At 51.4% G+C, this 12,315-nt stretch overlaps 1 protein-coding gene across 1 annotated transcript in view; it reads left to right on the plus strand.

The window, feature by feature from the left end:
- Positions 1 to 11,570, plus strand: part of Fat2 (FAT atypical cadherin 2) — a 63,354-nt gene extending 51,784 nt beyond the window's left edge. Inside the window, exons 19-23 of the mRNA XM_052758501.1 lie at positions 1,217 to 1,362; positions 4,193 to 4,634; positions 5,253 to 5,406; positions 8,032 to 8,489; positions 9,476 to 11,570. Of these exons, the coding sequence (XP_052614461.1) occupies positions 1,217 to 1,362; positions 4,193 to 4,634; positions 5,253 to 5,406; positions 8,032 to 8,489; positions 9,476 to 10,008 (1,733 nt within the window). The 3' untranslated portion in view covers positions 10,009 to 11,570. The remainder of the gene's footprint in view (positions 1 to 1,216; positions 1,363 to 4,192; positions 4,635 to 5,252; positions 5,407 to 8,031; positions 8,490 to 9,475) is intronic.
- Positions 11,571 to 12,315: the final 745 nt, after the last annotated feature.

Here is a 12,315-nt window from a genome sequence, read left to right on the forward strand (position 1 = left end):
TCAAGCATGACCCTGAACTCCTGATCCTCCTGCCCCCACCTCCTAAGAGCTGGGACTATAGGCATGTGCCGCCAAGCCCAGTTTTGCTGCAGATGGAACTCTGCGGGCACTCTACCAACCGAGCCACATCCCCAAGCCCACCTAGAGCATTTGAAGCAGATTGTGCAGCAGGGGTGTCTGGGATGCTGTTTTAAGTGAGTCCCCAGCCAATCCTGATACCCAACCACGTTTGGGAATTCTTGGTCTGAATCAATTTCTGTCCACTAGGGTCCACCACAATGGAAAGACCAGGTTGAGGAGTTTGAGACTTCCAGCGTGATAGAATCTTTGTGTCTTGGGATTCCTTGTACCTCAAGCTGCAGCCCACCCCCTTGCTTTATTTCCCTCTTCCCTGGGTACCAGGAGCCTATACCATTCATTCTTTGTCCTGAAGATGGACAGCTTCTTCACGCTGGGGGATAAAGGGCATCACAGCTGAGTCCACGTCTAGGGAAGGCGGTACTTACTCTGACGTCATAGTTCCCAAAGCACACTACTTCCAAAGATCACCACCTAAGAGCACATGGTGGTTAAACAAGGCAAACTGGAGACCCTCACCCCGCTCCCCTGCTCAGGTGGAGCCTCAGTCTCTTGCCTATGAAACTCTGCATTAGAAATCAGTAACAGGGCTGGGGGATGCTGGACTCGTCAGAGGTTTGGACCCTTCCGTCCATCACTAGCCCCCCAGTGGCTCTTGACCCTCAAGGTTATCTTGCTTGCGAAAATCCCTGCTTACCAAAGGAAAATGCAGACCCCTGTGGTCCTGAATGAATCTCACACAGCTACAGAATCTTCTTCAATTCTACCTCCCCTCTTCCAGTGACAGCCAAAAATTATTTTTATGATTATGAATTATACAGGATTTAAAAGCTTGACTTCACACATCTGATTAGTTTCCTCTCCCCCCACCCCCTCACCCCCCGACATTTGTTTCTTGTGGCTGAAGCTCACTGCTCCTGACCCTCAGGCTGAGAATGATCCTGTGGAACCTGTACCCAGAGGGAGGCATGCAGGCTGACAGCTCAGCTCCCTGGATGGCTCTGGAAAAGCAATCCACCCCACCCAGTCTGGGCTCCTCATGTATCAGATGGGAGAAGCGACCTGTTTGAATGAGACAAAGTCAGTCTAAGGGGTCTGTGACACTTCAAGGATGGTGACACCTCGGGTTCATTTGCAGGTACCACCTTGAGGTTCAGTGGTCAGAGCTACATGCGGTACAGGCCCTTAGAGGTTCGGAACTGGCAGGTCCACTTCTACCTGAAAACACTCCAGCCAAGGGCCATTCTAATGTTTACCAATGAAACAATCTCCATTTCCCTGAAGGTAAGGTGACTCCCACCCTAGTGGCTGCCATAGGCATCCCATACTGGGAAGATGAGGGGTGCTGTGAGGATGTCTACTGAGCCAATTCCTGGCCAAGAATCCCCTTGTGTTTTTCAAGGATGCTGGGTGTGACTGTCAATCAGAACACACAGGACACAGGACTGTCTGCCCCACAACCATTCTACCTGGAGATACACACCCCGGGCCATCCAGGGGTGGGGCTGCTTGCTCAATGGGATGAGAGATCTCTGGAAGACAGTGAGAGAGATGTGAGCCCACACAATGCTGGCCCTGTGAGAATGTTTGTAGTGTGTGTGTAAAAACAGCCAGTGTGTCTCACAGTATGTGCGTGGGGGTGGGAGGGTGGCTTCCACTGGGAGTACTCAGATGACAAACCCAAGGTAAAGCCTCGTGGAATCACCAGGAAAACATACTAATTTAGGCTCAGTCCCTCGGTACTTCCTATTACATCCCATGCAAGTCAAGTTCGCTGCCTGGGTGAATACTTCCATCCTAACCACCAGGGGACTATTCCCACGATTTCAGTTTGGTCAACATGTGGAGCACTGGCACCGGGTGACAGGCCCTGTTCTATGCACTTGGGTCTCATTGTTGTTTGGGACTGAAATCCCTCCTAGAGTTTTCATTAGGCACAAGGGGAGGTTGATGATAAAACCCAGAGATTTCAGAGTTAGTTTGAATATGAGAAATCCTGAGGGCCCAGGGGGTGGGAGAGGGCGGAGCTAAGAGGTGGTCAGGGAGGTGGCCACAGAGCAGTGATTTGAAGAGTGTGAAGAAATGTATTAGATACATTTGCTATTGCTGTGACAAAATGCCTGACAGAAGCGACTTCAAGAATAAAGGGTTTATTTTGTATTTTAAAAAGGCGGGAAAGGCATGGTGGCAGGAGGGTGAGGCAGCTGGTCACGATGCAGCCATAGTGAGGAAGCAGGGAGAGACGGAGGCTGGTGGTCAGCTCTCTTCCTCCGTTTTCCAGCCCAGGACCCCAGGCCCACATTCAGGGTGGGTCTTCTCTCCTCTGTTAAGCCTTTCTAGAAACGCCTTCATAGACACACCCAGATGTGTGTTTCCATGGTGATTCTAAATCTCATCAAGTTGACAATGGGGGACAAAACATCACAAGGAGGTAGCTTCATGGACGTGTCGGGAGTAATGGCCTGTTAGATGAACAGCAGGAGACTGTTGGCATTCTTTAAACAACAGCCCAGAGTCCCACGTGGCTCCAGTGACATGAACAAGGTGGACAGACCTCATGGTTGGGGTCTAAAGTGTAATGGAATGGGAGGGGCACATCGTTAAAGGTCTCAGCAGCCCTTGGAAGGACTTTGCTTTCATCTGGGCAAGCACATAACCTGACTTATTGTCATCATGGCACCTAGGTTAAGAACAGAGTTTAGAGGAACAGAGACAGAAACAGAGAGACCCAGACAGGAGGCTGAGGCAATAACCCAAGTGTTCTGAGGGTGGTTGTGGGGACCAGACTGATGACAGTGGAATGTGAAGAAAGTGTCAGATTCCGGAGGGAACTGGAAGCCAACAGCCTTTCTCAGTGCAGGGAACAGAGTAGAGAGAGCAGGGGTACAGTTTGGCCTGAGCCACTGGAAGGATGGGGCTGCTGCCAACAGACCTGGGGAAGAGTGTGGGTGGAGGAGGTCGGGGGATAGTGGAAGCTCAGGTTAGGCATGTAGCTAGCAAAACCAGTTTAGAGTTGTGAGAGAGGTCTGGGCTGGGGCCGGAGAGACATAGAGTCAACCGCACATGTCTGTTACTGAAAGCCACAAGCCTGTTGAGAGTAAAGCTAACTAGAATGTTCTAAGCCAGAGGCTCTCCATCATTTTAACTTCAGGGATTTATGGGTGTGCATGCACACGTGCAGAGACCACCAGGCAACCTTGTGTGTTGTTCCTCAGGCACCATCCACCTTGGTTGTTTTAGTTTCTTACAAGTCTGGAGTTCAACACCTAGGCACAATCGTTCGAATAACAAAAAACACAGGGTTCCATCAGTAAGGTTTCTTTGGGCCTCAGTTTCTTCATCTGTCAAATGGGATCTTGATCATTCCATGGAACATGGTGAGGACTGGATGGGGTTTTGGAGGGCGTTTGAATCCTTCAGAGGCAATGTCAGAAGCATTTGAAAATGGGGACGTGGCTCTCTATTACTGTAATTAATGAGGCAATTCCATGTAATTTAACTGGTCATCAAGAGAGATTTATTTCTGGGATAACTTACAGCCAATAAGGGTTGGTTATAGGATCTGGGAGAGATGTGGTACCATCCAGCGGAGAACTCTGGCTTGGTGTCCTATCCAGCTTCCAGGACCACGAGGTATCCAGAAGCACCAAACACCTCAAGTCTTAAGGGACTCGCTCTCAGCCACGCCCCAGGGGCAGGTCAGCCCCAGGGGCAGGTCATAGGCAGGTGGGGCAGTTACCTTCTGTCACTCTAGGGACAGTGCTTCAAGCTACCCACTACAGCTCTCAGTTGGTAGCGCACTTGTCCAGCATGCACCAATTAGATTCAATCCCCAGAGCCATGTAAATGAGATATGGTGGTGAACAACTATGATTCTAGCAAACTAGGAGGTAGAGGCACGAGGATCAGGAGTTCAAGGCTATCCTTGGCTACTTAGCAAAGGGTGTGTGTGTGTGTGTGTGTGTGTGTGTGTGTGTGTGTGTGTATGTGTGTGTGTGTGTGTGTGTGTGTGTGTGTGTGTGGAAAACACCAATAGCATTCTTACGATTGGAAGCCTGTCAGCAGAATTACAGAAATCTTTGTTTGGCTGATGGCTGTCTGTGCTCTCTTGCAGCTGGCCAATGGCTTCCTCCAGCTAGAATACAGTGGTCCAGGTGGTTTCTATGGAAACCTTTCTTCCCGGCATCCTGTGAATGATGGGCAGTGGCACTCTATGCTGTTGGAGGAGAAGGACACTTCTGTTCATCTGTTGGTTGACACCACAGACAACACCTCCCTTATCATCCCAGAGGAATGTCAGGGTCTGAGGACAGAGAGACACCTACTGCTGGGTGGCCTTGTCCCCTCAAATTCCCCCTCAAATGTTTCCCTGGGTTTTGAAGGCTGCCTAGATGCTGTTATGGTCAATGGTGAGCGGTTAGAGCTGTTTGGCCATGGAAAGAAGATGATGGGCTGGCTGGAGAGACAGGCCCTCACTCAATGCTGCTGGCCCGGCACTGCCTGCAGCCAGAACCCATGCCTCAATGGTGGGAGTTGCTCACCTGCTCTTGGATCAGGTAAAGACTGAGATAGTGATAACCCCAAATGTTAGTTATTTGGCGGTGCTCTTACCCTTCGAGGAAATGTCACGAAACATGACAGAATCCACTAACAAGAGTTTTATTGAGATAAAAGAGAGAGAGACAGACGTGACAGGCCTGTTGGAAAGACACACGCATAAAGAAGGAAGCCGGGAATATGGCGCCGGTTTATAAAGGCTGGGTCGTGTATGCGTACACAGGCTCATGTGGCTACTCCACGCATGCGCATAGATCACATGGTTGAGCTGCACGCTTTATGCAACCGTGCAAAGCCACGGGGTCCTGGTCACACGAGACGTTTTGACCCAGAACTGGCTAGGCGGAAGTGTCTAGGTCCACGGGGCATGCCCAACCGTGGGGGCATGTTGTGAATCTATCACCAAGGTTATCTAAAAGACCCCTGGATGTGATGTAATCCTTGTGTCTCACTGTGGAGTTGACAGGGTAGGGTCCCTCACCACAGCCCAGGATGATCTTGGGCAAGCCGCTAGTATCTAGTAAACAAATGGTTCTTGAACTACAGCACAAAGACTCAGGTTTTACCGGGGTCCCACCCACTGGCTGGTTACTCACACATCTTCCTCTCTCTCCCAGGCTACCTGTGCAGATGCCCCGCTCCATTCTCTGGCAGGAACTGCGAACTTGGAAGGGAGAATTGCACTTCTGTGCCCTGCCAGGAAGGGGGCACCTGTGTCTCCTCCCCTGAAGTCACTTCCTGTAACTGTCCTCACCCTTACACAGGTGACAGGTAAGCCCAGAGAGGCTGCATGCTCTGACCCCTTGCCCTGGAGCATTAGGGAGTGGACTTTGCTTTCTGACCTCTAGAGAGGTCAATGGGAGTCCCGGAGCCAGGCCTCTGGGCCTTTTCCTCCTATGATGTCCCTGCACCAGGACACTGTGGGAAGGAATGCTTGTGAAAAAGGTCATTTCCCAAGCCCAGTTCCCACCCTTCTGAAGCAGACTCACACATAAGGGACCAGGAAGCCATACATCGCATCAGCTTTTTTTTAGGGTGTGTCAACCCTGGCTGACATCGCAAAGAAATGGCTGCCCTCACTTTGTACTATGTGTCCCAGGCACACTCGGGGGAAACTGGGCCCGGGAACAGCTATGTCTCAGATCCTCCTGCCAAACTCTGCCCCCTGCCCCCGACTAGGCTAGGCCATGAGGGTTGTTGGGGAAGAGGACACATTCTAGAAACCTAGAAACAAAGCATTTGAACATGTATCTAGTGTTGGAACACCCAAGCTTACAAGCCTGGGCTACCCTGTCTTGAAAAATAAAAAAAAAGTCAATGGCATAGTCCTAGCACCGTTTTGTAGATGGGGAAACTGAGACCCAGAGAGGGAAAAGGCTTGTCCAAGGTCATCCAATGTGTCCATGACTCAAGTCCTTCTCAACAGCCATCACTCTTGCCCTGATTCCTGCCTGCTTTGAGGTAAAAACGTTGTTCCTCAGGGTCGTGGGAGGGTGTGTGGCAGCAAGCCAGGAAAGCAGCATTTGCGTTTTAAAAGAGGAACTTGGGGGAATGCAGCATTTCACATTGCAGAACAAGAGGCTTGCCATGAAATTCTTAGCACTAAGATGTATTTGGGACTCAATTGGGATGGGAGGACCTTTTCTCCCAAACCCCTCCTAAGTGGAAAGCTAGTAAAAGACATTCTCTAAGGGCCTTACCCCAGGCGATGCCAAGATGTGGAAGATGGCCGGGGAGGTCATGTAGTGACCTAGTTTCTTTTTCTGTTACTGTGAAAAAAAAACTCCGACAAAAGGAACTTAAGGGAGAAAGGGTTTATTCTGGCTCACAGTTCACAGGTACAGTCTATCACCAGGAGGAAGCCAAGGGGGCAGGAGCATGAAGCAGGTGGTCACATAACTTCCATGGTCAGGAAGCAGAAAGAGAAGAATAAGTGCTGCTGCTCAGTTCCCTTTCTCCATTGGTACAGCCCAACATCCTAGACAAGGAGTGGTGCCACCCACAGTGGGCATCTCTTCCCACCTCAGTTAATGCAATCATAGTAATTCCACACAGGCATGCCAGCCCAGCCATCCATCTCCTGGATGATTCAGGATTCTGTCAGGCTGACATTGAATGAATACTTTCTCCAAGCAACTGTAGCATGTAACGTGTAAAGCTAAGCAGTGCGGGACTACACTGGCTTCTTAGGGCTTAGTGAAGAACAGCAGGTGCTATTCCTGGGGCAGAGCGGACATACATTCTTCCTAGGGGACAGCTAGGTAGACAAGATGCCTCCACGGCAGTAGCATCTGACCTCATTGGTGGAGAGAATATCCCAGGCCTGGATGTCATTGGTGGAAATGGACATTGCCAGGTTCCATGATCACAAATGAGGCTGTTTCTGAGTCCTGTGGGAAGATGGCTCCATAGGTAATATGTTTGCCATACAAGCCTGAGGATCTGAGTACTATCCCCAGCATCCATGTAAAAAAAGTCAGGTATGGTGGTGCACACTTGTGATCCCAGCTCTGAAGAGGCAGAGATGAACAAGTTCCTGGAGCTTCCTGGCCAGGCGGCCTCACCTGCTTGGTTGGTAAACTCCAAGCGAGTGAGAGACCCTGTTTCAAAAACTAGGTGAATGGTGCTTGAGGAATGACATTCAAGGTTGACCTCTGTCCTCCACACACATGTGCACACATGTGCACATCTACCCCTCCCCCCGCGTATACTTGCACACACATTTGTGTATATGGGGGTACATGCACCCAATACCATGAAGGGTCCAGAGGAGGATGCCTAGTGTTCTACGCTATCACTCTCTGCCTTATTCTCACGAGATGGTCCCACTGGACTGGGGGGGGGCGCATCCAACAAGCCTCAGTGATCTGCTTGTCTCTGCCCCCCCACAGTTTGGGGCTAACAGACCCAGCTTTTTTATGTGGATGCTGGTGATTCAAACTCAGTTCCTCATGCTTGAACAATGAGTGCCCTCACCCACTGAGCTAGGTACTAAGCCCCAGACTGCACAGACACACTGGTGGGCTTGGTTCTGATATCGATGTGTTGGTGTGTTTGACAAATCCCTTTGACTTTTGGTCAGAAGTCAGAGGATTGGGGGTAAGGGCCTATCCCATAGGACTTTGGAAGAGGGACCTTTAGGGGGCTGGAAAAAATAGCTCAGTGGCTGAGAGCACTTATGGCTCCTCCAGAGGACCTGGCTTTGATTCCCAACACCCACATGGTGAATCACAAACAGTCTGTAGGATCTTATTTCCTCTTCAGGCCTCAGAGGGCATCAGGCACACACATGTTACACAAACATACATGCAGAGAGAATATTCATACATTAAATAAATAATATTTTTAAAAAGAGGGACCTTCAAAAGTCCACTAAGTACTTCTCAATCTCTGCAGGTGTGAGATGGAGGCCAGGGGTTGCTCTGGAGGACACTGCCTTATCACTCCTGAGATTACGAGAGGGGACTGGGGACAGCAGGAGTTTCTGATCATCATAGTAGCCTTGCCTCTCATCATCATTGCCACCGTGGGGCTCCTCCTCTACTGTCGTCGATGCAAGTCTCACAAGCCAGTGGCCATGGAGGACCCAGACCTCCTAGCCAGGAGCATCGGCGTCGACACCCAGGCATCGCCTGCCATTGAGCTCGACCCCCTGAGTACTAGATCCTGCACCGACTTGAGCCAACAAGAGCCCAGCAAGACCTCAGTTCCAAGTGAACTTGTCACCTTCGGACCTAGCTCGAAACAGCGGCCAATGGTGTGCAGTGTGCCTCCCAGGCTCCCACCAGCCGCGGTCTCCTCACACCCTGGCCACGAGCCCATCATCAAGAGAACCTGGTCAGGCGAGGAGCTAGGTCAGTATAACCAGAAGTCCTGTGGCTCAGGGATGGATGGAAAGGGGTGGGAGCCCAAAACATTCTGTTGGTATACACATTGGTATACAATGGACCAGCCACTGGTCCTAGTCTCTGGGTATGGGACATGAAGGGATGCATTCCAGGTCACAGTGCACAGATGACTGGAGAAGATGTCAAATCTTTTGACCTAGAGTTATGGCTCATCGTGCTTGTTCCATGACCTCTAAATTCCAAGTCACACCATGAGACTGATGTTAATGTCGTGAAATGTAGACGTGCATGGTCTTGGGTAGACTTGGGAATGAAGTCGGGGTGGGGGGGGATGTCTGTACCTTTGTGCTGTTCTGGAAATGGAAAAGGTTCTGGCCATTCAATCAAACTTGGCTGGCCCAGGAAGGAGGTGGATTTGTGAAGCACTTTCTATTTATCTGGTGAGCCCCCCAGTAGCTACAACAGGTGCTGTCATGGTATGTCACTGAGGTCACAAAGATGAAATGAGGTGCTCTAACTCTCTCAACTTCTCAGTGGCAGAGATGGGGACTCCTTCCAAACGTCCCCCTCATTCTGCCACCCCCTGTGACAGACACCATGCCATCACCAAGCCCACACTGGGCATCTGTTTCCTTCAGTTCAGAAATGAAACTCTCCAGCCGGTCTTGGGAAGAGCTGCAGCTGTCCAAGAGCAGTGTGGATGGCATAGACCCCTGCCCCCTCTGTCCAGTCCTTTTTTCTCACTGACACAGGTTGGCAGTAGAGATTTGCAAGATGGGCTGGCTTTGAGCTTAACCTCAGGGCTTCAACTTGCCCTCCCTGCACTGTAGATCCATCCAAGCTTCCAGAGGCAGCATGCACAGATGGTCACAAGCCCACCAGCTCCCAGGGCAATCCCTACCAAATGTCAAGTCATCGATAGCCCCAGTACAGCTTGCTGTAATGACCACCATGGAAACACAGACTCACCAAGTCTTACTGTTCTCTTTCAGTATACCCAGGCGGAGCTGCGGTCTGGCCCCCAACTTACTCCCGGAAGGAGCATTGGGAATACCCGCACCCCGAAGCAATGCAGGGTCCTCTGCCACCCTCTCCTCACCGCCATGTCAGCCCTGCCGTGATGCCAGATCCCACTGGCCTCTATGGGGGCTTCCCCTTCCCCCTGGAACTGGAAAACAAGCGGGCACCCCTCCCACCCCGTTATAGCAACCAGAACCTGGAGGACCTGATGCCTCCACGGCCTCCCAGCCCCCGGGAACACCTGCTCGCCCCCTGTCTCAACGAGTACACAGCCATCAGCTACTACCACTCCCAGTTCCGTCAGGGAGGGGGTGGGCCCTGTCTGGCAGAGGGGGGCTATAAGGGAGTGAGCATGCGCCTCAGCAGAGCCGGACCCTCTTATGCTGACTGTGAGGTGAATGGTGGGCCCGCCACAGGCCGGAGCCAACCTCGAGCACCCCCCAATTATGAGGGTTCAGACATGGTAGAGAGTGACTATGGGAGTTGTGAGGAAGTCATGTTCTAGCTTCCAGCTCTCAAAGGAAGGCACGGGGAGTCCCAGGCCCTGCACTGTCTTCTAGTCTCATGGGGAGTAAGTTGGGTGTGGCTGGGAGAAAGAGGGAAGCCACCACATCCCCAGTCCAGATGGCCATCTCTTCAAATGTGCTCTTCGGGTCCTCAGCTTGTCCTTAAGGGGTAGAAGGGAAGCTGTAGAAGGGGGGTAGAGCTGTAAAAACAGCAGTGGGGCCCCAGGAAAGAGGGGATGCCCAGACAGGTGCATGCTGGGATGAGATCTAGGAAGGCAGTCCCTCAGACTGATGGTCTCCCAGCCCCAGCAGGAAAGAGCTCCAACCACTGGCTCAGCATGTTTGGGCACATTCTTAGAGCTGCTCTCAAGCCTATTGTAGGGCAGGCAGGTTTGTGCCCGACAGGCAACCATGCGTGCATCTGCTTTGGAGCGAAGACCCAGGGTCTTCTGAGATCCATGCAGTGACCTCCAAAGGGGCTGAAGGGTGAGCAGCCTTCCGGCAGGTACTCCAGTCACCCGAGTATCTGCTTTGAGCATACATTTAGGATGTCTATGCCAAGCGCCTCTTGTCAGCACCATTCTGGGCACTAGGAGCGATAGCATTCTTGGGAGATGAGTCACTTGGCCCTCCATCTCCCAGAAGTCTTGTTGCTGAAGCTTCAGAAGGACTTGTTCCACCTCTGCCAGTGGGATCTTGCCCGGAACCTTCTGTGTTGAAGAATTTAGATCTTGTGTGATGCTGAGTTCATCATCCCAAGTTTCCCGGGCACTTTTGGCCAAAAGCAAGAAGGAAGTAGTTCATTTGAAAAATTCTTAGGCACTTTTCATCCTTGCTGTCTGGATGTATTTTCCCAAAGGGTTTCTTCTTGTCTAGACACAAGGAACTCAATTCTCACTCAGGGCCAGGTGGAGAGCCAGCCAGCAGATCCAGGCCAGACACCCGGCCCTCTCCCTCCCCTTCATTACAGATGCCTGCCAATCAAGTGTTACCCACACTGACTCAGCCCTATGCATGGAGGGTCAGTGTGGGCACATGTCTACACATGTGCGTACCCATGGACAGTGTGTATGTGCACACGGGTAGACAGTTATGTAGCTCGGAGGAGCAGAGACTGGAAGTTGGGGGGGCCTGTAGTGGCCTGAGCACTCGTCCTCTGCCAGTCCCTCTCTGGTCCACTGTCTTTTCATGTGTGTGGTTTTACAGTCAGAAGTCAAGAGGGAGAGCCGCAGAGACTCTCGCCCACAGTGCTGCTCACGAAGACAGCTGTGTGGGGAGGGATGCGTTAATGTGCCGCGTGTGACTGTGGGTGTGAGTGATTGCACAAAGTGGCTTTGGTGGCCATTTGACTTTTTTTTTTCTTTTTAACAATAAATATCTTTTTTTACTGCTACTTTCTGAGTCACTTAGAATGCTCCAGGCTGGGTCAGGGTTGGGTCCAGAGAGTGTCCAAGTCCAGGTTCATAGAGAATGTAGGAGCTGGAAGGGTTCATCACCTGATATCTGCTAAGCTAGACTCTTGAGCTTAACCAGACATGAAGTCAGAGGTCTGAGTGGGGCCCAGGACACTATTTTGGAGAGATGCCTCCGATTCCAATACCTGTCCTCAAGTTCTTCAGTTAAAAAAAAAAAAGATCCTCATTATTATTATTTATAATCTATTTGTATGTGTGTTGAGGTCAGAGGGCAACTCGTGGGAGTTAATTCTCCCCTTCCATCACGCAGCTCCCAGGGACTGAACTCAGATTGTCAGGCTGGGTGGCAAGTGCCCCCTACCAGCTGAGCCATCTCAGCAGCCCCAAGCTCCTCAATCTAAGGATGGGAAAACTAAGGTTCTGGGGCACAGGCTGCAAGCAGTAGGCGTGCCCAAATCCCAAGGCTCAAGACTTCCTCCGGCACCACACGGGATGGCCACGGTAGGGGCCTCACTATCACAAGTCATGGAGAGCCAGCAACTCTGTTGTCCTGCTGTCCTGCTGCTGAATGAGACTTCCCCGGGAGCTGTTGTGAACTGAGACTGGAAAGGCCAGTCAGTCAGAGATGGCTGGTGTGAGACGTCCAGGTGGCCTGGGGACCCTGGAGTCAGGCAGGCAGGCTTCTTGCCCAGCTCCATTGCACACAATACACCCTGGAGCTGCTTTCACCTGACTCTGGTTTTAAAGACTCATTTTTTTTCCCCAGCTTTTTAGACCCCAGGTTGCCCAGGAGCCCAACTCAGTATGCAGCCAAGGATGTCCTCAAACTTTCCATCCTCCTGCCTCCGTTCCCTAAGTGCTGGGTGTAGGTCATCATGCCCGGTTTATGCA

Source organism: Peromyscus californicus, unplaced genomic scaffold, assembly GCF_007827085.1.
Source record: "Peromyscus californicus insignis strain IS unplaced genomic scaffold, ASM782708v3 Scaffold_3__1_contigs__length_106647218, whole genome shotgun sequence".
In the NCBI taxonomy this organism is placed as follows: domain Eukaryota; kingdom Metazoa; phylum Chordata; class Mammalia; order Rodentia; family Cricetidae; genus Peromyscus; species Peromyscus californicus.